At 50.7% G+C, this 24,200-nt stretch overlaps 1 protein-coding gene across 3 annotated transcripts; it reads left to right on the top strand.

Annotated features, from left to right (window-relative positions):
* Nucleotides 1-7,232: 7,232 nt before the first annotated feature.
* DMRTA2 (DMRT like family A2) lies at nucleotides 7,233-14,074 on the top strand. Of its 3 annotated transcripts, none has more exons than XM_033113313.1 (3): nucleotides 7,233-7,676; nucleotides 9,240-9,803; nucleotides 11,130-14,074. In XM_033113313.1, exons 2-3 carry the CDS (start codon nucleotides 9,248-9,250, stop codon nucleotides 12,179-12,181), a joined length of 1,608 nt encoding a protein of 535 aa, XP_032969204.1. In that variant the 5' UTR covers nucleotides 7,233-7,676; nucleotides 9,240-9,247; the 3' UTR covers nucleotides 12,182-14,074. The 3 variants fall into 3 exon arrangements, with proteins under 3 accessions (XP_032969204.1, XP_032969205.1, XP_032969206.1); XM_033113314.1 differs by having other exon boundaries at nucleotides 7,233-7,680; XM_033113315.1 differs by lacking the exon at nucleotides 7,233-7,676 and adding an exon at nucleotides 7,705-9,023.
* Nucleotides 14,075-24,200: the final 10,126 nt, after the last annotated feature.

Below are 24,200 nucleotides of genomic sequence, written 5' to 3'. Positions count from 1 at the left end.
CATGTTGGGCTTCAGGCCAACCAGTATGAAGACCTAAGCCAGTCATGCAGCTTGAAACTCGCCCATCATATACAGCCTGGAAAGAGACTTCTGAGGTCCCAGAAGGAAATGGTGAGTGGAGGGAGTGAGGTGGGGGGGGGTGGTAACAATGGTGGGAGGAGTCAGAGAAGACGCCTTTGAGGGAAAGACCATGGGTGAGTGTGCGTTTGTGACCTGCAGGAATGGACTGGGTCTCTACCTCCTAGCCACATCCCTCCCTCATATCTTCATCTTGGTCGTGACCTGGGGCTACAGGCTGGGAGTCTGCCTCTGCAGAAGGATGGTCCCTCAACACACTTCCTAAGAGGGGTGGGGACTCAAACCCAGGCTCATCCTGCCCAAGAGCCTAGCCCTAATGCTCTTTCTCTTCACTGTCTCCTCACCTGGGTGCGTGCGTGCGGTGGCCTGGACGCTGCGGTTCTTCAGGCAATCGGATTCCAGGCTGGTGGGGAGTCAACCCAGAGAGCTGGTGACTCGCCCACTGTTACACAGCGGGGAAGGCTCCGAGTCTGGGTGTCGGGTTGGCCCCTGGGCTGATTCCCAGAATCGCTGATTCCAAAGGCCCTCCTGCGAGATGGAGGCCAGGAAAAGGAAGGTCCAAAGATGAACTTGCAGGTGCACACTACCCCCAAAGCCCCAGGAGGACCTGCAAATCACTTGGGTCTTTGCACTGTTTTCTCTGAGCAGAATCGCCTCTCTTTTTGAGACTCCCTTCCTGTGCCTGGTGAGTTCTGGGTCCTTCCAAACTCAGCTCTGGGGCTCTGAGAACTAATTTGAAATGGGGAAAGGGTCAGAAAGGAGGCCGGTTTAGAGATAAGTATATTATATTCAGTAACTTGCTTATGTTCCTGTCAAAACCAGTTAGATGTTGTAATGGGTGAAAAAATACTGTTCACAATAGCTACATAAAATACCAAGGAATGTGCTTAAGAAACAGAACTATAGGAACAAAACAAAAAAATTTACAAAGGGACATAGAAGTCGTGAATTAGTGAAAGTAATACCTGGTTCTAGATGGAAATATCCCATATTGTGAAGATGCATAATCTCTTTCAAATCAATTTCTAAAGGCAGGTAAGTCCATTTTTCAAAGGGTTTTTTATTTTTCATTCTTTGGGGAATAAAAATTCTAAAATATTTATTCAGAAGACTACCTTTCCAAAATACCCATGAAAATTTTAAAAATCAAGAATCAGGATGACTTGCCCTCCCAAGTATTACAGAACTACAATCATTAAAAGAGTGAGACTGGTGCAAAAGTAAATAGTTCCCTAGAAGAAAAAGTAAGGCCATCTGAGAATTTAGTACATATTTTATGGTCAGTGGGCGAAAGGGTGGATCATTAAGTAGTGCTGTGATAACTGGTTAATCATTTGGAGAAAATTGAGTTATAAACTTACTTTACACCTTCCACCAAAATTAATTTCAAAGGAACTAAAGATATAAATGTAAATAATGAAAAAGTGTTCATATACAATATAGGTGAATGCATTTAGAAGGTTAGATTTGAAAAACCTTTAAGTATGATACTGTAAATAGAATCTATAAAGAAAAAATGACAGATTTGGCTACATTTTTAAAAATTAACTTTAATATAACAATAACAAAACAGGATAAACAAAATAAAAATGGAGAAATGTGATATATGTTAAAAGATAAGCAGATACTATTGTCTTTAATATATAAACAGCTATTACAAATTAAGGAAAGGAGAAGCTCTGTGATAGAAAAAATAAGCAAAGGACATACACAGATTATTTTTTTAAAAAAAACACTAGTGACAAACATAAATAGGAAAAACTAAGGAATAACTAAGGATTGCAAATTACAATGACAAAAGATTCTTTTTTCCTGCTTGAATTGGCAATAATTAAAAAGATCAGCAAGATTCACTACTGTCGAGTGTGTTTGTTGACACTAGCCTTTCTTGAGGGCTATTTGGTAGCTATCAAAAGCCTTAAAAAAGAAAAAAAAGCCTACGGAAATAATAAGGCAAATTCATAAAGAATGGTCATTGTAGCAGTTTATTATAGCAAAAATTGGAAACAAATTAAATACCTACTAATAGGAAAATGCCTAAATAAATTAAGATACATCCATACAATAAAAAGCAATTCCTTTAAAAGATTATGAAAATATATTGGTTAATATGAAAAAATTTATATTTATAAATAAAAAGTAACAAAAAGTGTATTTTTGTAAGTATAGGTATACAGGAAAAATATATTCTAAATATACTTTGGTGAATTGTCTAAAATGTTTTACTTTATCAGAACAAGAAATAATGTTTCTATTTGGGAAACCTAACTTCTCACTTCAGGGGTCCCTTTCTTCAGGAAGTTTTCCTTGACTCTCCTTTCCCCACTCCCACCTCAGCCCCGTTCTCACTGTGAGGTGGCTGGCTGACTGGTCCCCAGCTGGCCAACCAGCTCTTTCAGGACCCGTCACGGTTGATTTATCTCCATTCCTTAGGGCCTGGTACTTACTAGGTGCTCAACATGAGTGAAATGAAGAAATGAAGGAATAAATGGCCCAGTTCTCTCATGTTTCCGTGAACGATCGGTGAATTGGATGGAATCGAACTGACTGAAAAGCCCTAGGTCAGATCCCACCCGCCCCAAACTGAAGGTGAGAAGAGGAAAAGCCTAAGAGTGGGAGTCGATCAGGGTTCCTGTCTTCCTCAAGGCTCAGCAGCACCGTGATCCCGCTTAAGTTATGTGTCGCTGAACCTTGGCCGACTCTCTGAAAAGTGGAACGTCACACCGCCCCCACGGACTTCGTACCAAACAAGACAGCACACCCAAGCGTTTGGCAGAGTAGTGGTACACAGTAGGCGCTCAAAACTAGAAGCACATTGTTGGGCGATGAACACCACTCTGTCCCAGGCTCAGCTGCGCCCAACCAGAAGAGATAGGAGACCTGGCGACAATGGGTGGCCGTCTTTCCTGCGAGCTCCCTGCAGACGCCGGGCTTGATCCAACGGAGGGCTGCGGCCACTGGGGCTCTGCGCTAGTTCAGGCCGCGCTCTCAGCGCGGGTGCCCTCGCTCCCCCGCCTCCAGCTGATCCCGGGCTCACTCCTCCGATGGGGGGTCGAGGGCCCGGTAAGAGGCTGAGCACAGCGGGTCCCGTGGGTCGGAAGGGTGGGGTGCGGAGAGAGGCCTCAGGCCAGGCATCGGGCCGCCGCGCGCCGCCCGAGCCCGGGAAACCGAGCAGAACTTGGACCTGGGGTAGGGGTCTCTCCTGGTACTTCTGGGTTCAAGTTTTACCCTGTCCCCTACCAGCTGTCAGATGTGGGACACGTCACCTCGGCTCTCTGAGTCTGTCTGCTCACCTGTCAAGTGAGATAGTGGGACTCGCCTCGCAGAGGGTGGTGCGACTTAGACCCTGTAGGGGAAGCGCAAGGCGCAAGGGCCCTCGCCGTAGAGCGCCACGATGGGAAAGGTTCTTTCTGGCTGCAAAATAGTGTCGGATCCCTAGCCGTGGCCCTGGCCAGACCCGTGGCTTTGACCACGCAAAAGGGCCATTTTTGCGGGCTCAGGGGCGGGGACAGCAAACCAGGCTGTGCTGCTTCCTGTTTCGCCCCGGGTGCCCACGGCTGAGTCTTAATTAACGTGGCTCGAGAGTTGATCCGGAGGAAAATGTTGTCATGGTGTGTCTGTGTGTGTTCAGGAGTGTGCGTATCCACGCGCGTGTTCATGCGTACAAGAGAGGTTGTGCGGCCCGCGTAGACTTCTTCCAAAGGCACCTTCCCCCTTTTCTCCGCGCCCCCTTCCGGGTTAAGAGTTTCAGCCAAACTGACGGAATCTGGCGCGACCGAGGAAAGGGCGGGAGGGGCGATTTCGTCCCGGAGCCACTGGTTTGGGGATAATTACTTTTAATGTCAGAAAGATTTAGTTTAATATCATCTCTATTAGGCTGCCGGGAGGGTAATTAAACGGGACGCGCTGCAGCCGGCAAACAGATGGCGTCTGCTTGCTCCGAGGCCGCGGACAAACAGCGCAAAAGTCAATGTCTCCCGGGTCCTCCATCAGCGCCCCCAGCCCTGCTTCTACTCAGTGCCACAGCGCCTCGCCTCCAGCCTCCCCCAACCCCCTCAACCCCCAACCCCAGTCTCAACCCCAGTCTCCACTGCCTGGATGAGGGTAAGGGGTGAGTGGGGGATGGTCCAGTAACGAACACGGGTGGAGGTGGATTTTCGTGGTTGGGAGCACTCACCCGGGGATCCCAGTCTCTGGCACTGCAGAGGCGTCAGCAAATAATCCTGAGCTAAGAGGACATGTATATTTGTGACTGTGTGAGGACGGGCTTTCTGCCCTCAGCCGCCCCGTTTGTCCGGGAGCTCTGGCTTTCTCTGCCCAGGGTCCAGCCACCTGCAGCACCCCGGAGCAGGGTTAGGTCCGAGGGGAAGCGAGGGCACAGATGTGAGAGCATAAGCTCCTGTCTAGGTGTTCAGTCACCGAGGTGGGAGTTGTGGGCGTCTGAGTGAGAAGTCACAAACCAAGTGGATGTCTCAGGATGAGGACATGCTTATGAGATCGCTGTGGGACCAATGGAACTTTCTGTAGGCGTCCTCTTGGGTGGGTGGGCAGCCTCAGAGGTGAATGCACCCCCTGGGCGGTCACAGCATGCAGGTGCGAGGGCGTGTCCAGTACTGCAGAATGAGGCCAGACGTGCAGGTTGTGTGTCCAGATGTGAAGCCACACTCTGCTGTGTGTAGGGGGGGTAGCCCCTACTGCCTCAATCTGGGCATGCTCTCCCCCAACGCCCGGGCTCAGCCGGACCACCCCCTTCCGATCTGCTCCCCTCCTCAACCTCAGTCCAAATCAAGACGCCCTGAGTGGCCTGTGAGGGTGTTGAGTGCAGTGATCTCCATCCAGGACGGTTACTCTCCTCCCTCCCTGACACACTCATCACATGAGCACCCCAACCTCAGGACACCCAAAGAAAGGTTGTGGGTCCTGAACCTGTTGGGCTGTGAACACGAATAAAGAGAGCGAGAGAAGAGAGAGGGGCCTGCTGAAGGGGTGGGCAGATTCCCTCTGGTTGGGCTGGGTTCCGGGATGTGTCCTCTCCTCCTTCTAAGGAACTGAGGTTCCTTACACACTAGCGGGAGAGCTCCGGGTTCCCAAGTCTGGACCCTTGGCTCCCGCAGGTTCACTCGGACCAGAATGGGGGAATCTCAACAGTGGCTTGGTCTCAAGCTCGAAGAGGGGTGTATGGGCAACCGCCACCCGAAAGCAGGGCTGATTTCTATAGTTCATTTCGTTTGGAGTTTAAAATAATTTCTGGAAAACTTTGTCCAAGGTAGATGTAAAAGGATCTGGCTGCGGTCCCCCCTCCCCACCCACCTCGCTGCCGCTGCCGGGGTGCACTTAAAGCATAGATTTCCTTAACCTCAAAATCTCAAGGCTTCGGACGGTGGAGTCTGGGTCCTAGGCTCCTGAAGGACGTATTATCCCAGACTCACTCCCTTACTCTCACCCCACGCGAGAGACCCTACGAGCGCTCACCCCTTCCTCATTCCCAAACATTCTCAGGCTGGAATCTGTCAGGAGCGAATTGGCTGGTTTCTGTCGCTGTCACAGACTCGGTCCGGGTCAGAGAGCGTCCGGTCAATTTTCTGGAAGCTCTCCGCGCCTCTCTAGCGCACACCACCCTCTCCCTCTCCCCCATACCCTCAGCCTGGTTCTTCGGTTTGGCTTCCCCGAAGAAGCTACGCGAGGTTCGCGGTCTGCTGAGGGGCCCCGCTCGTCACGCCTTCCTCCCTGATCTCCAGCCCCAGGAGTCAGAGGCGGCTGGGTTGGCAGGGCACGACCCATTAGTCGTGCCAGGAGGAAGGGGCTGCTTCCAGAGGCCGAGTCTGCACGACCAGTACGTCTGCGCCCCAGATAGCTCCGGCCAGAAGCCCCCAGTGCTGGAAGTTCGAAAGAACAACGCGGAAACGCATGGTCTGAAGTGGAGGGAGAACGACAGGAAAACGCATGTTTTTCTTGTTAAACGAATTTTTTTAAACGAGAGAAAGAAAAGTAAACAAAAATGAGAGTGAGAACATTAGAAGACAGGAAGAAAAGGTACAGAGAATCACAGCTAGACAAACCCAAGGCGATCTCGCCCGAGGACCGCGGCATTAATTCCAGATGTTGCCATTCAAAAGGGAATTAAAATCCAAAACCTGTTACCTCCTCTGCAGACAGAGCCGTATCTCAGGGCCGTGACGTCAGGACAGGAGAGTAAGGCGAAAGTTAAAACTACTCCGGGGGACCGAAGCGACCTTGTCTCCGGCCCCAAGGACAGACGGACGAATGCGCGTCCTGTATCCAGAAGGATCTGGGGAGACAGGGAGGCCACTTTTTACTTTCGTTTAAGAAAGAAAATTAAACCGTTAATTAAAAACAACAATGACAAAATGAATCCCACCACCATGGAAAAGAAATCGAGACGCTGCAGAAATGAGGAAAGGAAAGAGCAAGAGGCAAAGGGTTGGGGTTAGGGAGGGGCTGAGAGGGGAAAGGCTCAAAGCGCAAGGGACGCGGCGGGCGCCGGCAGGAAGCGCAATCTCATTTCTCCTCTCCAGGCTCCACTTTAAAAACGGAAATCCTTACAAAACACACTTACCCTCCGTGACACCTATCGTATCAGGACTTTTAAAATAAAGGACCTGCGTTTTAAAGGTGGCAGGGGAAAAACCAAAACAACAGCCCCAACTACCCCAAATTCATCGGACTTGGGAGCACGCTGAAAAAAGCTGGAAGGAGGCAGGAAAAATCGTCTTGGCATTTATGCCATATACACCCTCCCTTCTCCACCCGCGTTCTACCCCCACCCTGACCGCGGTAATTGAATTGTCACCTGCCCCCATCTCGCCCCCGGCTGCCTGGCCAGGGCCACTTGGGAAAGGTGACCTTGCCAAGCGCACCGGGCCAGTGCGAGTCGCGCAGCCGAGCCCGCGCTCCAGAAGCCGAGGGGTTACACACGTCAACGTAGAGGCGCACCGGACACAGTAATTAAGCACAATTCACATGCTCTCGGGCGCACGGATACTACTTGTCACGATATTTTCAACGCTCCTCCTTGCACACTTTTTTCCACTCCTTCCCTGGCGCGCCCCCTCCCCTCCCCAAGGCACTCAATGGAGCTTGTGGAGTTTCGAATCTTTCGGACACTGTAGAACGCGGGGCTCCCCGGGCGCGGGCCCGGCCAATCAGAGTGCCGTCTGCCTCCCCTGGCCAATGGCAGGCTCCACATTGTTGTCCAATTCTGTCTAATGGAGCCCCAAGGAGCAACAATAGAGCGGGCGAGCGGATCATTGAGAGTCTGGCAGCGCCGGGCAACTAGGGGCCCGACTGTGCGCAGCGTCCGGTGCGCTCCGCGAGGGGACGCAGCTCGACACGGGCCAGGTCGCGGGTTCCAGCCAGCCGGTCCCTAAACAGTGCCCAGGCTCCAATTCCCTACGGAAGGGTTGGACTGCGCAGCGTTCTGTGGGGGTCCGGAAGTTCGGACATGGTGACTGAAGGAGGGTGACGTGGTCTGATAAGGGGCCGGGGGGCAAGGGGAAGAGTCCAAGAGCGCCAGCGTCGCGAGCGGACCTGGGAGGCGCGTGCTGCGCCAGCGGAGAAGGAGGATCCCCGAGCCCAAGGCAGGTAGTTGAGGGCCTCAGGGAGGGCAGGGGAGGAAGCCCGGCCTTCGGCCCTTGCTGATGAGGCCCGGGCCACGTTGGCCTTGGGGACTGTGCGGCCCTAGGGGCCTGAAAGGAAAGGCAGCGCGCGTAGGGAAGGGGTCTAGAATTCTCGGGCGGTGAAACCAGGATTCGGTCCCGGGCTCTGGCGGAGACCGGGGGATCCAGGGGAGGCCGCAGCGGAAGCTCAGAGTTGGGCCTGCTTTGGCCTTCTGGGGCCGCGGCGCAGGTGGGACTCCTGCGTTCGCTCAGGGCCCGTTCCAGAGGCCATTCCCCTCCCTTGGTGTTGCCTGCTGGGCCATCCAAGTCTCTGGAACCCAACTCTGAGACCAGAGCGCGGGAATCTGAGCCGAGCGGAGTCCCACGGGGCCCCAGGATGGGGGAGGGCGTGTCTGATGACTCGGTGCCTAAACAGGGAGGGGAGGAGAAGGCAGCGTGAGGTGGTCAGAAAAAAGGATCTCCCTCCTGCAACCCTAACTTTTGCAAGATACTTTTTCCTCCCCGACTACTACTCCAGACTACAAGGCTAAATTTTGCCACAGATTTTACTCCACCCCCACCCCTAGTTTATGCCTGTGGGTTTTTTCCCTCACGCACAGTACTCTCCTCCGCGTGGACCCGGGGACCCAGACACCTATGTCAGCTGGTTTTTGCTGTTTTCCTCACTCCTCGGGGTAGCCAACTTTGGGCTGCGTTTGCCTATCCAAAGAAAGTTTCTTCAGCTAAATTTTCTCTTTAACCCTCCTTCCCAGGCCTCCTAAACTTAGCTGTACACCTATTTTCTCCCCCACTCTCTGGAGGCCCTCACCATGGAACTTGTAGCCCCCACATTTCCACAGGTCCCTGGGCCTCTTGGCCTAACTTTGCCCCTAACTTTCTTAGCCCGCACTCCCCTTACTATTCTTTCTGTTCCTGATTTTTCTCTCGAATTCTCCTGCTCTCACGAGCCAAAAACAAACAAAAACCCCTCCAGCCCAACCGGTTGAACTCTATGCCTTGGTATCTCTCTCCTTCTCTTTACCCTTCCACGTATCTGGACATTTCGCCTCGGGTTTTCCTGTTTTGCTCTAGGCATCAATCTACCGGATCAATCAAAATTTTCTCTCTAATCCGACTCCCATCAAACAAATATTTCTCTTTACTCGCCTAACCCCAATTAAACTAAACTTTAGGCAGATAATATTTTCTTTTTCAAATCCTCGTTACATCCATCTGAACCAGTGACTTTCAACCTTTGTTTAAAAAATGTTTTTTTCCCCATCGGAACTGCTGATTCAAACGAAATCGTACACCCAACGCGTAAATCAGGTATAAGAAGAGCTCTGGTGGGAGTAGGGTGTGGAGCTCGGCCTTAGAGGAGGGCTCCGAAGGCACCTCCTCCCAGCAATTTGGCAACCAGTAGCCAAACTTCTGCAGCGGGAAGTTCCATTTCTAAGGCTGGGTTCCTCGACTGTGCTTTAGCTTCGCGCACCGCACACTCCTCACCGCAAGTCTCTTCCCCCACCCCACGGTCTTCCACGCCAGGTCCTGACATGGAGCTGCGCTCGGAACTGCCCAGCGTGCCCAGCGCAGCGACGGCGGCGGCGACAGCGACGGGGCCGCCCGTGGCGTCTGTGGCGTCGGTGGCAGCTGCAGCCGCAGCGGCCGCCTCGCTACCGGTGAGCGTGGCGGGCGGCTTGTTACGGGCGCCGCCGCTATTGTTGCGGGCGGCGGAGAAGTACCCGCGGACCCCCAAGTGCGCGCGCTGCCGCAACCACGGCGTTGTGTCGGCGCTCAAGGGCCACAAACGCTACTGCCGCTGGAAGGACTGCCTGTGCGCCAAGTGCACGCTTATCGCCGAGCGCCAGCGCGTCATGGCGGCGCAGGTGGCGCTGCGCAGGCAACAGGCGCAGGAAGAGAACGAGGCGCGCGAGCTACAGCTGCTGTACGGCACTGCTGAGGGTCTGGCTCTGGCCGCTGCCAACGGTATCATCCCGCCGCGACCCGCCTACGAGGTCTTCGGCTCTGTGTGCGCCGCCGACGGCGGGGGGCCAGGAGCCGCAGCGCCAGTGGTGACCGGCGGCGGCGCAGCGGGCGCCGGGAGCTCAGGTGAGAGCACGACCCCGCGGGGAGGAGAGGGGAGCAGGGACGCGTGCGCGGCCCAGGGACGTGGCTCAGTACTGAAAGAGTAGAATTCCCTTCTCCAAACGTCCCGACTACTGGAGTTCAACGCGCACCAGCCCCTAATTTGGGTCATAGACACGTGAACTCTCCTTTCCCCACTTTCTGAAGCATTTGCAGTTTTCTCCTTTCTTTCACCGCAGGCCCAAATGTGAATTCTTTAATCTTATCTCCCTACCAAAAGCAGGCAGGTCTCAGCGTCCTGGCTCACTTCGCTCGGTATTCTCCCCAGCGCAGAAACCCGCGCGTGTTCCCTTTTTCTTCGTTCTGTACCTCTCCACACGCTGCGGTTCCTTCCGCTCAATCTCAACTCTCTTAGGAAAGCCGACCCTCTCCAAGTCCCTCCCGAGTCCCGCATTGCTTTCTCTGGGTATTGAAGACATCTCGTTTCTTTTCCCCGTGTAATTCCTTTTCTCACGTTCCTAATGCTCCCCGGACAACCGCAAGCTGCGCCCGTTCCTTCTTTCTAGCTTCTTTCCCCACTTGTCCCGGGTTTCTCAGAGTACGAGTTCTCTCACTTCCTTCGATCCTCTTTCCTCTTTAACATTTACTCCCTGCCCCACTCTCTTCTTCAAAACTCCCTTGGCTTTTTCTTCGGAGGTAGGAAATTAGGCCAGGGCTCTTCCAGGGCCCTCTCAGCTCTCAGCTTTGGGAGGGAAGAACTTCTTAGGTCTTAATTTGGAAAGGTGGCTTGGAAATAAGGACTCTAGTTTTTCCTGTAGAGAGGCTTGGATCTTGTAGATAGATGCCCAAGGCGCTTTCCTTTACAAGCTATGCTGCCCAGGGCCAGACTGCACCCAGACCTGGACTGGCTCTTGGAATCGCAAAGGTGGAGTGGGGTCTTCTATACAGTGTGTGGTGTAGATCGAAGTTATGTTGGCTCCTGCTGGAACCCCAGGCCAGGCCACTTCTCCAAGGCAGGGCAGGGCTAGGAAGGGAAATAAGGGTGGAGGTATTGGGGCACAGATGTAGGAAGAGGGGCACTGGACATTGAGTTTACAGGGCACATGTGGTTAGGGTTCTTAGTATACAGAAAGAGAGCGCTCCCTGTGGGCAGGGAAAGAGAGACGGGCTGTAGGGGCTCGGAGAGGAAGGAATAGTGGAGCAAAAAGAAAGAGGGGCACTGGAGCCCACTGGATGAAAGTCGTGGGGCTCAGAGGGAAAGGAAACTGGGATGCAAAGGGCTGGGGTGCTGTAAGTTCGGTCGCCTTCCGGCTCCTAACTGCTCCTCACATCCCTCTTCTCCCCTCCCAGAGGCCAAGTTACAGAAGTTTGACCTGTTCCCCAAGACACTGCTACAGGCAGGCCGCCCGGGCAGCCCACCGCCGCCACCCGGGAAGCCCTTATCACCAGACGGTGCAGACTCGGGTCCCGGGACATCGTCTCCGGACGTGCGGCCGGGCTCGGGCTCCGAGAACGGCGATGGCGAGTCCTTTTCGGGGTCACCCCTGGCCCGGGCCTCCAAGGAGGCAGGTGGCAGCTGCCCGGGCAGCGCTGGCCCCGGAGGCGGCGGCGAAGAGGACAGTCCGGGCTCCGCCAGCCCTCTGGGCTCGGAATCCGGTTCGGAGGCCGACAAAGAAGAGGCAGAGGCTGCGCCCGCGTCAGTGCTGGGCGGGGGCCCGGGTCCACGGCAGCGGACGCCGCTGGACATCTTGACGCGCGTCTTCCCGGGCCACCGGCGAGGCGTCCTGGAGCTGGTGTTGCAGGGCTGCGGTGGCGACGTAGTGCAAGCCATCGAGCAAGTGCTGAACCACCACCGTGGGGGCCTGGTGGCCGGCCTCGGCCCCGCCGCGCCCCCTGATAAGGCCGCGGTGGGTGCCGTAGCAGCTGCGGAGGACGGGTGGCCAGGCCGCGTCGACGCCGCCGCTGCGGGAGGACCCGGGCTGCCCGCGCCGCTGCAGCCGGGCCCCGCTGCACCTCCGCACCACAGACCTTTGCTGGCCGGCGCCATGGCTCCCGGGGCGCTGGGCTCGCTGAGCAGCCGCTCGGCCTTCTCTCCTCTGCAGCCCAACGCCAGTCACTTCGGCGCCGACGCAGGTGCTTACCCGCTGGGTGCGCCTCTCGGCCTCAGCCCCCTGCGCCTGGCCTACTCCGCGGCGGCGGCGCACAGCCGCGGCCTGGCCTTCATGGCTCCTTACTCCACGGCCGGCCTGGTGCCCACACTCGGCTTCCGCCCTCCCATGGACTACGCCTTCAGTGATCTCATGCGCGACCGCTCGGCTGCCGCCGCTGCTGTGCACAAGGAGCCGACCTACGGCGGCGGCCTGTACGGCCCTATGGTCAATGGCGCCCCTGAAAAGCAGTAGGGTAAGGGCCCTGGCAGCCGGGCGGCCCCCAAACTGGGACCCAGCCTTGTCCCCGCGGGCCGCCGGCCCCTCTTCGCCCGGTGTGCTCTCTGCGCTCTGACCCAGGGGTGGCCCTCTCCGCTCCAAGGTGGTTTTCAGTTTTGTTTTGAAGGGTGGGTGGGGAGAGCTGAGCAAAGGGGAGCAGCTACAGAGGCAGATCTTCTCAGAGGAGGTGCGCGGCCCGGATCCTCTCTCCCCTCTCCAAGGTGCATCCCCTCTCCAAGGCTTCCCAGCTCTTCCAAAGGCGACAAATCTGAATTCAGAGGCTGCGGCCGCCGTGCACGCCCCTGCCTCTCATTTAGCTACACCCATCCTGCCCGCCAGTCTGCGCGCTCAAATGGATGGCAGGATAGTCCGCGAGTCTGTCTTCTGTGTCTCCCCCTCCGTTTAAGAATTTTAAATATGCGCTCTAACAAATATAAATTTAGGATGTATAAATCTCTTGGCACTGAGTCGAGTCTTTGGGACACATATATATCGATATCAATTGTACAAAAAAAGGAAACAAGTTCTAAGGTGCACTTTCCTCGTTTCGGTATTTGTCGCTCTCTTTGTTGCTTATGCCGATAAGCATGGGTTTCCTTGGTGCAGTGTGAGTTTTTATACATGTATAAATCTATATGTAATTATACATATATATACAAGCCAGTGTATAATGTTATAAAATGGAATTCTAAGTTATTAATTGTAATCTGTAGGTGACCTCGGTATTAACGTGAAGAATATTCAAAAACAAGCAAAAAAAACGGACAAAATGGAAAAAAAATTAGACTATGCGCGAATTGTACTTATCAGGTTTTATAGATTAAATATATTGTAAACTCGGGACGAATACTGCACACCCGCCCCTCTGCCTGGGCCGGTCTCTCCCTAAGGAGCCGTCAAGATGCGAATTGAAGCAGAAACAGAGCGACGTGTGACTGAGCCAGACCCGTCTGCCCGAAGGCCCATCCCGGTCTCCTTGGACTCGCCAAACGCCCTAGGGCCGGCGGCGGGGAACGCTGCTGCAGAGAATGGCTCACTTTGTGCTTTTCTTTGCATAGACATGAGCTAGAAATAAATGTTATTTTCTAAGAAAACAACACTGAATCCCGTCCCGCTCCTCGGGCGGCCGGATTGAAAAGGTCTTGATTTCCCACTCGGGCAGCGGTGCCAGGGAGAAACTTGACCGAAGTCCGGCTGGTGCTCGGACCCTCGGAGGTGCGGGGCGAGGAAGGGCCTCGGGGAGCGATGCCGGACGGATGAGAACTCCGGGAGGAGCGGCGCCCGCTGCGCTTCGCAGACCCGGGTCCCTCCCACTCCCGGCTTGGGCGCGCGGGCTGCGGCAGGGTGGCCTCGCCAGTGTCCTCGGTCCCTGGATCGCGAGCCTTCCCCGAATCCTGCGAGGCTCGCAGCAGGTTCCAGTTCTCCCCGGGGCTCACATTTGGGCGCAGCTTGGGTCTCCCACTGCGCGCCTCCCTTCTCAGAGAGGTTTGGCACCAAGGACGGCGGAAGTAGCAGCTGGGGAGGGAAGACTGCGACCGTTCTCCCACAGAGAGTTATTTTCGGGTGTTACTGGGAGTTCTTTTGGGGGTGGTGGGGTGCTGCTCTCACCTGAGGCAGTGTAATCCGAGAGTGGAGGTGAGGACGCGCCTTCCAGCGAGACCTCACTTTGCACCCCTTTTACTTTCCCTCCTTACGCGGATCTGAGCAAATGAGGGGATCCCGGGCCGACCCTCTACTCAGGCGGTCATCCTGCTCCCGACAGGGTGACTCCCCCTCTTCGGAAAACAGGGTGCCCCCTCCCCTAAGCTGGCCCCGGCGACTTCCCAAGGTAAACTTCTGGGGCCGGCTCGAGTTCCGCCAGGCGGTGAAACTTAATAGCAGGACAAGAAAACGGTTTAATAAAGAAGGGCTTTAATAGGGAACTAATTTGATTGAGTCTCCTAATTCCACTTTAATTGGAAAGGGGTTTGGCTGTTTGGTTATAAAGTGCGAGGGTGACGAGGAGATGGAAGTGGGGGGAGAAGGAGCGAGAGAAGAAAGATGGGAGCAGGGCAGATGAGAGAGAACAGAAGAGGGAGAGAGGAGAAAGGAGAAAGGAACGTGGGAAGAGTTACTCATAAGACGCGAGGAAGGCGAGAGAAAGCGCAGGGAGCATGTAGAAGTGTGAACTTTCTTGCCCTTCAGCGCTGCGCCCTCTCAAGCCCCAGCGCCCTCCTCCCACTCCAGGTTTCCGCAGGCCTCTATTCCTCTCTCAGCCCGCGCAGCCGTCCCCATCCCAGCCTCTGCCCTCATCCCACCCAAGGTGAACTGAACCTAAGACCTCTCTGGGTTTCTTGATTCCACTGGATGTCCCGGAGCCAAGCTGGACCCGAGGGGGCGGCCTGTGGGCCCGTGTTATCCACTTTCAAGAACATTTGGAGCTTCCTACATTTCAAGATTATTCTTTTAGTTTATCCTCAAAGCAAACCGGGAAGAATGTAGTGAGTGATTGTCGGCTCCGCTTCACAGAGGAGGAAATAGAGGTCCAGAGTGGTTTAGGGACTTGTCTAACTATTCTCGGACCATAGATCTCTCCTCCTCTCCAGTCCCAGCGGGCCTACTCCTCTTTCATGAATCGGTTTCTGCTGGCCCATAGTGGGGGCTCTGCGGAAAGCCCCTCCCCGGGTACTCATGCCACCAAGAGCCGGCCTCTTGCTCCTTGCTGTAAACATCTTGGGTAGAGCTCAGAATGGTTCGAGTGGTGGAAGTTCGTGTGGGTAGGGTAGGGGCGTTCCCAAGTTCCTCACCTCCCTGCCTGGCGTGTCTCCGTGGCCCAAGCCTCGCGATGGAAACCCAGGGCCGTTAGTCACAGCCTTGACTCCTGGTAAAGTCCTGCACCCACGCGTGCCCCTGACCCCACTGGCCACTGCGCAGTCAGGAAGACTGAGGCTCAGACACCGACAGTGCCCTGCCCACAGTTGCACATCCAGGCTCCGAGGAGCCAGAATCAGAACTCAGGATGCCCAAGCCAGGTTGCTGGGTGGCAGTGGAGTGGCCGAGGGGGTGGGGTGAGTGGAGGGTCGGCGTGGGTGGGTGAGGAAGCGACTCCGGTTCTGGGAGCTTCAGCCGAGGGTGGGAGGGGGCTGGGGCCTGAGCGCCGCCGTGATCCCCGCAGGGAGGAGCTTGGGGTTCCTCAGTTGCAGGCTGTGCTCGCGCACCCCTGATGCCCGTGGACATTAGCGGGAAAGTCACCTCTTTTCTGCGGGGAGGGGAAGGTAGGATGGGGTCTCTACTGTCCACGCTTATTCCCTAACTCTCCGCTAAGTCTGCTGGACCTGCCCCTGGCCTGGGCATTGGCGGCACTTGGGCCTGAATCTCCTGGGGGAGCTCGGACTGTTGGGGAGACAGACTAACCAAGTGATAGTTGTTTTTCAATTATTTCTCTTCTTCTCCCACTCCTCCTTTCCCTCCTCCTTCTCTTTCTTCATAACAACAGCAGCAGCTACACACTATTGAGTTCCTACTGTGTGCCAAGTCCAGTACTAAGCACGGTTTACACAGGCTCCTGCTTAGTGGGTGACAGAGAGCCAAGAGCTGGGATCCAGGCTCCGTTGCTAGCTAGGTTTATTCATTCATGGATTACTTCAGTCAGCAAATATTTACCAAGTACTTACTGTATGCCAAACCCAGTTCTGGCAGCTTGGGATACACAATTGTGAAAATGAGCACCATTCCTGTCCTCTAAAAATTCAGTGTGGTGGGGCCCAGAGGCCACTAAACAGGCGAGGCAGAAGCACTGATCAAGGAAAGGCCAGTTAGGCAGGGCGCTTCACCGCGGTGTCCTCCATTTGTTGCGGCTAATAGTACTGTCCGCCTCTCTGCGTGCTGTGAGGATTAAATGAGATACTATGCAAAAAACTCTTAGCTCAGTGTCCACTCATTAGGTGTTCGTTCTTATCATTCTCAGATCCTTTGATGTGGGTATTGTTTCATTTCACAGAAAAGAAAATAGCTCAGAGGGATTGAATGGCTGGAGCAAGTTATGCTTATAAATCCTCTCAAGTGTCAACAGGTTATGGGACATGCCCTGCCCAGAGCAAGTGGCCACAGAGAAGGGTCATCAGATGGGAGAGTGTAGGTTCTGGAAATGCTTCTGAGAGGAGGTGAGGCTGCAGCTGAGTCCTGAGGGCACTAGTGAGGGGCAGCATTGTGATTTATGGCAGGGATTTGGTGAGGGAGTGAAAGGTACCTCTGGAGCAGCAGGTGGAAAGGTGGGACGTGGGGACTGCTTGTGATGTTGGACACGCAAGTCAGAGGTCAGCTCATGGAGAACCTAACGCACCAGGGTAAGGGACCTGGGTTTCAGAGTGAGCGTACTGGGAGCCACTGACAGCACTGCCTGGTAAGATGTGCATTTGGATTGGATGGATTGCTAGGTGGAAGTAGCACCAACAATGATGAGTGGGAGCAGGGACAGGGAGAGAAGAAGTTGGCTTCAGGAACAGCAGGAAGCCAGACTCTCCACTGTTGATCCAATGTGGGGTGGGGTTGAGCCAGGAGGAGGGCTCAGAGCTGAGTCCCAGGTATCTGGACTGGGGACTTGTTGTGGGTGACACTCAAAGTTGTGGGACACTGGAGGAGAGATAAGAACGGAGGGTGAGGAAAAAGTTCAGTGTTCAACATACAGAGTTTGAGGGGCTTATGGGGACTGTAGATGTGGGCACCAAATGGTAGAGTCAGCGTGTGGGTGGCAGCAGGACCTGGGAGGGGTGAGGTGGCCCAGCACTTCCCCATAGGACACAGGACTCCCTTAGTGGAGGCCACGGGTTTGGGGGTGGGGTTGTTGAGACTCCAGACATTAGAGTTCTGCCTCTCATCATTTCTGTTCATGCCAAGAAGCCTAGCCTCTTAAAATCATTCTCTTAATATTTTGCACCGCGTAAAGGTCATCGTCCTGGAGCAAGACCCTAGGCAGCCTGTCCCTGGATTTACTGTAACACCAAGGAAGCTTAAACTTCACGGTTTCCCACCTGTACAGGTAGGTTTCTTTCTACCTGTCCCTGCCCTCTACTCCCTGAAGCTTTGGCATCAGTGATTTTTCTCCTCTCTCCCCACTTGTCCATCCCCACCTCCCCATGCCCCTGCATTCTAGCCACACCGAGCGTCTCAGAGTCACTTAACAGACCATGAACAATGTTCCTGCTGCTTTGCCCATGCAGGGCGCTCTGCCTGCAAAACGCTTCCTTTTTATCCTCACCTCTCCCAAGGCTCAGTGACACCCAATGGAGTTTAAAGTTCAGGACTCGTCCCCTGTGCAGGTCCCTTCCAAGGTCTTACACTTTGAGCACATGGTAAGTAGTCACTTTTTCCCTTAAAGTTTCAGGCCCCATTAAAAAATTCATCTGCCACTGCCCACCTTAGTTCACACCTTCTAGCTTCCTGTGACTGTTAATTATTGCTGCATAATAAATGACCCTAAAATTTAATGACTTAAAGAAATAACCATTTTATTATCTAATGATTTTTGTGGGTCGAAATTTTGGGCAAGGCATGGCTGGGTCATTCTTTTGTTCTGTGTGGTGTTGATGGCGATCCCTTGGTGGTATTCAGGTGATAGATCTGTTGGTCTGGAGGGTGATGGCTTCAGTCACATGTCCGGTGCCTTTGCATGGATGGCTGGAAGGCTGGCCTCAGCTGGACTGTTGACTGGAGGACCGACAGGTAGCCCTTCTGTCATGGTGGCTTCAGGGGGTCAGACCTCTTACATGTTGACTCAGGGTTCCAAGAGCAGATGTTCCAGTGAACACAGTGAAAGCTACATGGCTCTTTGTGACTTCACTTTATAGGTCAAAGAATGTGACAAAACTCTACTCTTTGCAAGTGACTGACACCCATGTCACACTGACTTTAAAAAGAGAGAGTTGACATCCTGCCTCCAGTGCCCGCAGGCTTCTGCAGGGAATAGGGCTTGCCTGCTGGAAAACCAAGCTTTCTGGAGAAAGCCCATTTCAGCCCTCCATAATATTTGTTTTAGCATTTTAGGGTGGAGCTTTATAAAGCATGTTACATGCTTTTCCATTTTCTTTTCCAAGGGACAAGAATTTGAGATGCTCCAAGCATTCCTTGATTCAAATTCATCCTGGGATGTGCTATGATAGATAGGGCTGTGGGATCTTATTGGAGTGAGAGTTCACTGGTTCTGACACTAACAGGCTCCATATGTCTGGGATTTTCTGATGCATTTTTAATTTTGAAAACATTTTATTATGAAAAATTTCAAGCATATAAGAAAGTAGAGAGAAGAGTATAATAAATCCTTATGTATTCCTCACATAATTTAAATACTTATTAACATTTGCCATATTTGTGTCACCTAAGTTTTTCTTTGAAGGATTAAAAGTAAATTATAGATATTGTGAAATTCCACTGTGAAATACCTCAGGATGCATCTCTAAAACATGAGACATCTTCTAAAAAATCATAATATCATTAATACACTATCAATATTAAAAATAATTCCTTTATATTACCTGATATCTAACATAAAGATTCACCCAATTGTCCCCATAGGGGACTTATTCATTCATTCATTCATTCATCATTCATTCATTCATTCATACTTTACAATTGATTTGTTCAAACCAGGATTTGGTGATTTATAGCCGACACTATGAGAGCCCCACTCATATCCCTTGGACTTTTCAGTCCACTGATTTCTAGCTTCCAGGATCATTTTCTCTATGTCTAGGGCCTTTTATTCCAGAACCACAGAAGAGAATGGCATAACAGAGTTGGGGTGATGGGAGCCATCCTTCTCAGAGTACTGCATTATTTGTAGAGAACTTAAAACAGTAATAAGATGAACGACAAGTTGATCTGCTTTTTAAATCATCACCATAGCCCAGCAATTCTGAACAATCTCAGAGATAAAATATTACTCACCTCAAAAAACTCCTGTTGGTGGTCAAAGTTCTAAACAATCTTGGCAGTGATTGTTGAGTTTAAATTATATGTGCACATGTGTCTATACAGATATATACACACACATATAAATATATATTTATATATTTCTTTATAGAATATCTTGAATGGTTACTTTATTTTTTGTTTACATATAGCAAAATTGACTTTTTTCTTAGTACATTTCTAAAAGTTGAACACGTACAGAGATGTGTAACCACCATCACAATCACGATTCAGAACATTTCCATCACCTTAGAAAACTTCCTTGTGCGGCTCCTTTACAATCAAACCTTTTCCCAACCCCTAACACCTGGCAACCACTGACCTGTTCTTTGTCGTTACAGTTTCTTCTTTTCCAGAATGTTATATAAATGGAATTATACAGCATGTAGCCTTTTGAGACGGGCTTCTTTCAGTCAGCATAATGCCTTTGAGGTTCACCCACCTTGTCGCATGTGTCAGTCAGTAGTCCATTCCTATTTATTTCTGCATAGTATTCAATTGTCTGGCTGTACCAGAGTTTGTTAATCCATTTACTGTTGAAAGACATTTGGGTTGTTTTCCTTTTTTGGTGATTATGAATGGAGCTGCTATAAACATTCATGAACAGGCTTTTGTGTGATCGTAAGTTTTCATTTGTCCAGAGTAAACACTTGGGCATATGTTTGCCAGGTCATATGATAAATGAATGTTAAACTTTATGAAGTATTGCCAAACTGTTCTCCAGAGAGGCTACACCAGTTTGCATTCTCATCAGCAACATATGAGAGTTGCCACATTAGTGTACTTGGTTTGGGTCCTTCTTTGTCACTTGTTATATCCTTTGTTTTAAAGTCTATTTTGTTTAGTGTCAGTATTGCTACTCCAGCTTTCTTTTTTTTTTTTCATTTCTATTTTCATGGTATAACTTTTTCCATCCCTTTACTTTCAGTCTATGTGTGTCTTTCAATCTGAAGTGAGCCTCTTGTGGGCAGCATATGTAAGGGTTTTGTTTTCTTATCTATTCAGCCACCCTATGTTTTTGATCAGAGGATTTAATTCATTTACATTGAAAGTAATTGTTGATAGATATGTAGTTATTGCTATTTTATTATTCATATTTTTTAATCTTTTTTTTTTAATCTTAAAGAAGTCCCTCTAACATTCTTTGTAATTCTGGTTTGGTGGTGAGGAACTCCTTTAGCTTTTTCTTGTCTGGGAAACTCTTTATCTGTCCTTCCATTTTAAATAATAGCCTTGCTAGCTAGGTAAAGTACCCTTGGTTTAAGATCCTTGCTTTTTATCACTTTGAATATTTCCTGCCATTGCCTTCCAGTCTGCAGTTTCTGTTGAGAAATCAGCTGACAATCTTATGGGAGTTCCCCTATAAGTTACTAGTTGTCTTTCTCTTACTGCTCTTAGGATTCTCTCTTTATCTTTAACTTTTGTCATTTTAATTATAATGTGCCTTGATATGGGCCTGTTTGTGTTCATCTTGTTTGGGACTCTCTGCACTTCTTGGGCTTGTATGTCTATTTCCTTCTCCAGGTTAGGAAAGTTTTCACTCATTATTTCTTCAAATAGGTTTTCAATCCTTTGCTTTCTCTTTCTCCTTCTGGTAGTATGATGCAATTGTTGTTATGCTTGATATTGTCCCAGAGGTCTCTTTAACTCTCTTCATTGTGCTTTATTCTTTTGTCCTTTTGCTGTTTGGATTGGGTGTTTTATGCTACCTTGTTTTCCAAATCACTGATTTGATCCTCTGCTTCATCTAGTCTGCTGGTGATTCCTTCTAGTGCATTCTTCATTTTAGTTATTGTATTCTTAATGTCTGACTGCTTTTAAAATAGTTTTTGTGTCTATTTTTATGCTTGTCATCTCTCTCTCTCTCTCTCTCTCTCTCTCTCTCTCTCTCTCTTTTTTAAGGAGGGCACAGCTCACAGTGGTCCATGTGGGGATCGAACTGGCAACCTTAGTGTTATTAGCACTATGCTCTAACAAACTGAGCTAACCAGCCACCCCTGTGCTTGCTATCTCTTTATTGAAGTTCTCACTAAGTTCCTTGAGCACCCTTATAACCATTGTTTTGAACTCTGTCTCTAGTAGGTTGGTTGCCTCCATTTATTTAGTTGTTTTTCTGGAGTTTTCTCCTGTTCTCATTTGGGATGTATTTCTTTGTTTCCTCATTTTGGCTGCCTCTCTGTGTTTGTTCCTATGAATTAGGTATAGCTCTGCTACGTCTCCCAGTCTTGCCGGGTGGTCTTATGTAGTAGGTGCCCTGTGGGGCCCAGTGGCACAGTCTCCCTGGTCACCTGTGCTGGGTACTCCAGGAGTGTCCCTTGTGTAAGTTGTACCCTCTTATTATATTTGAGCCTTGATTGCTATTGTCATGTCAGTGGGTGGCATTGGCCGTCAGGCTGATTGGCTGTGGGGTTTGGCCACATCCACAGCTTATGGACTGCTGTGCGGGGGTGGGGGGAAGAGGGGCTTACCACACAGAGTGGGATTAACTCCAGGGGGCTCTAGTGCCTGTTGAAATTGTCCTTCCAGTATGCTGCTTGTGGGTGGTGCTCTACTGAGTTCTGAAGCCAACCTCCAAGTATATTGGTTCTGGGGCCTCTTGGGAGGGGCTCCAGTGCAGGCCCAGATCATCCACTGCCTGTGACTGGCCGGGGACCACCTGATAGGAGCTACAAATCAATCCATTGTTGGTCACTGCCTGTGCTGGACCTGGAGGCTCATGGGAGAGGCTATGCTGTAAACTGAGGACAGCTGCCATCAGTAACAGGTCTGGGGTAGCTCTACAAATAGCCAGCTGCTGGTTGTCAGTTCCCATAAGGTTCAGTTGCTGATAAGTCCTTGTGCAGTGTGGAGTTGGGTGTGGTGGGATCTCAATGAGTAACCAGGCTGGAGCAAGCAGAGCTCACCAGGCCAATCAGATTCAGATTTGGCCAGAGGGGGCAGGCTCAACACAGGAAAGATGGCGCCCGCCTGTCAGCGTCCTGGGAAGAGGGCCCCACACAGGGAAAATGGCGGCTATCTTCCTTCCAGCCCTTGACCGATGCCACATACGTCAGTCTGCCCCCCATATGTCTCCGAGGCCCCCTGAGTCACCGTCCTTCCGCCGGAGCCCAAGGTGAGTGCCTGCGAGCGAGTGAATCTGTGTCGGGCCATTTAAGAGGATGCCTGGGTTCCCGGCAGTCTTCCGCCCCACCCAGAAGGTTGGAATCCCCACTGTTTTTCACAGTCAGATGTTGTGAGGGCTCCTCTTCCTGGCACTAGTACTGTGGGCTGGGGTCTGGTGTGGGGATGGGGTTCCCTGCTCCTCCGTGGGGAACCTCTGTGGCTGAGATATCCCTCCCAATTTTCATCCACCACATGGAGGGTTGGGGCTCATGTCTCTGCCCCTCCTTCTGACATGCCTTCTTTATATCCTTAGTTATAAAACTTCTGTTCAGCTAGACTTCAGATGGTTCTCCAGGTTGATTGTTCTATAGTTTAAATGTGTTTACAGGATGAGGCAAGCACAGGGTATTTTAATTCCTCCATCTTGGATCCTTTCTATATAAATTTTAAAATGTATTTGTCTATATCTGCAAAATCTCTTGCTGGGATTTGTTGAATCTGTAGATCAATTTCAATTTCAAGGGAGAATTGAACTTTTAATTATATTGAGTATTCCAACTCTTGAACATACGTCTCTTCCTCCATTTAGATCTTCTTTCATCAGCACTTCATGGTTTTCAGCATACAGATACAGAAATAGATATAGAAATACCTTGTGTTAGATGTAGAAATACCTAACTACAGTATTTTGGGTTTTTTTTTTGAGTAAATGCTATTTAAAAAATTTGGTTTCCAATTGTTCATTGTTATCTGTATAGTTATACATTTGGTATTTGTATGCATACATTGTATCTAACAGCTTTGCTAAACTCACTTATTAGTTATAGGAGCTTTTTTTTGTATATTCTTTGGAATTTTCTATATAGATAATTATGTCATTTATAAGCAGGCATAGTTTTACTTCCATGACTATGTTGAATGGGAGTGGAGAGCCTTGCCTCGTCTCATTCTTAGGGAGAAAAGATTCAGTCTTTCACCATTAAAATAATGTCGCATCCCCACCGCCTCTGTGTTGCTAACCAGCCAGGAAGGGGGCTCCAGAGACCATTTAGGGTGGTCCTGGTACCTTCTTCTCTGCCACCCAGCCCCAGGAATATTAATTCTGGGTGTGCTGTTCTGGGTTTCAGGCTGCCTTTAAGTCCAGGCTGGGAGATATTGGAGGAGTAAAAAACAAGGAAACTCACGCCTGGATTAGTGGTTCTTCCAGTTCTGGTTTCCTTCCCCAACTCTCCTGCTATTACCTTTCAGAGTCTTCAGAGAGCTGCTCCATGTGTTCTCTCTGGGAATTTTTTGTTGCGTACAGTGGGAGCGACAGGGTGGAATGTGCCTACTCCATCTTAACTGGAACCAGAACCCAATGATCACTTTTTAATTACTTGTCCTTTAATAAGCATTGTATTCTACAATTAATTCAGAGGAAGCCAAGTTACACAGTCTGCTCCCAACATATGCAAACTCAGCTACATGCATTTGTTTCAGGGATAAGTTTGTAAACGTTTTGGAATCATTGGAGCTTGGAATCATTGGAGGCCCAGTTCATTATTACTCCAACCTCTGTGGAACTACGTATTCCTGTGTTAAACAACAGATTTGAAATAAAAATAACATGGTGAGTGTAAAGATGAAGAATCAGAACTTGAATTAATTCTGTCACTGTATGTGACCTCTTGGAGATTTTATTTGTGTTTAAATTTTAAAACAGTAAAACAAAGTGTGAAATTTGACGTGCAACATTTTTGTTTGGTGAGCAGGGTGTATTTTAGGTAAAAGTCAAAGATATTAATCCCAAACCCTTATTTGTGCCTTGTAAAATCTTTCTATGAACTTTTATGGAGTTTGCAATTTTGGAAGTGTTTATTAATGTGTGAATTTTTTTTAAACTTTGGAAAAAAATTATCCATTTTTTCCAATATCACCTTATCTATTGAAAACGCTGCAGACGATAGGC

This window comes from Rhinolophus ferrumequinum, chromosome 9 (assembly GCF_004115265.2).
Source record: "Rhinolophus ferrumequinum isolate MPI-CBG mRhiFer1 chromosome 9, mRhiFer1_v1.p, whole genome shotgun sequence".
Lineage (NCBI taxonomy): Eukaryota > Metazoa > Chordata > Mammalia > Chiroptera > Rhinolophidae > Rhinolophus > Rhinolophus ferrumequinum.
This window is presented reverse-complemented; position numbering and strand designations above follow the sequence as displayed.

Excerpts from the sequence above, each read along its gene's own strand:
- DMRTA2 (XM_033113313.1), top strand. The coding sequence starts at position 9,248 with ATGGAGCTGCGCTCGGAACTGCCCAGCGTGCCCAGCGCAGCGACGGCG. Across the intron at positions 9,804-11,129 it reads AGCGGGCGCCGGGAGCTCAG|AGGCCAAGTTACAGAAGTTT; the intron begins GTGAGAGCACGA and ends CTCCCCTCCCAG.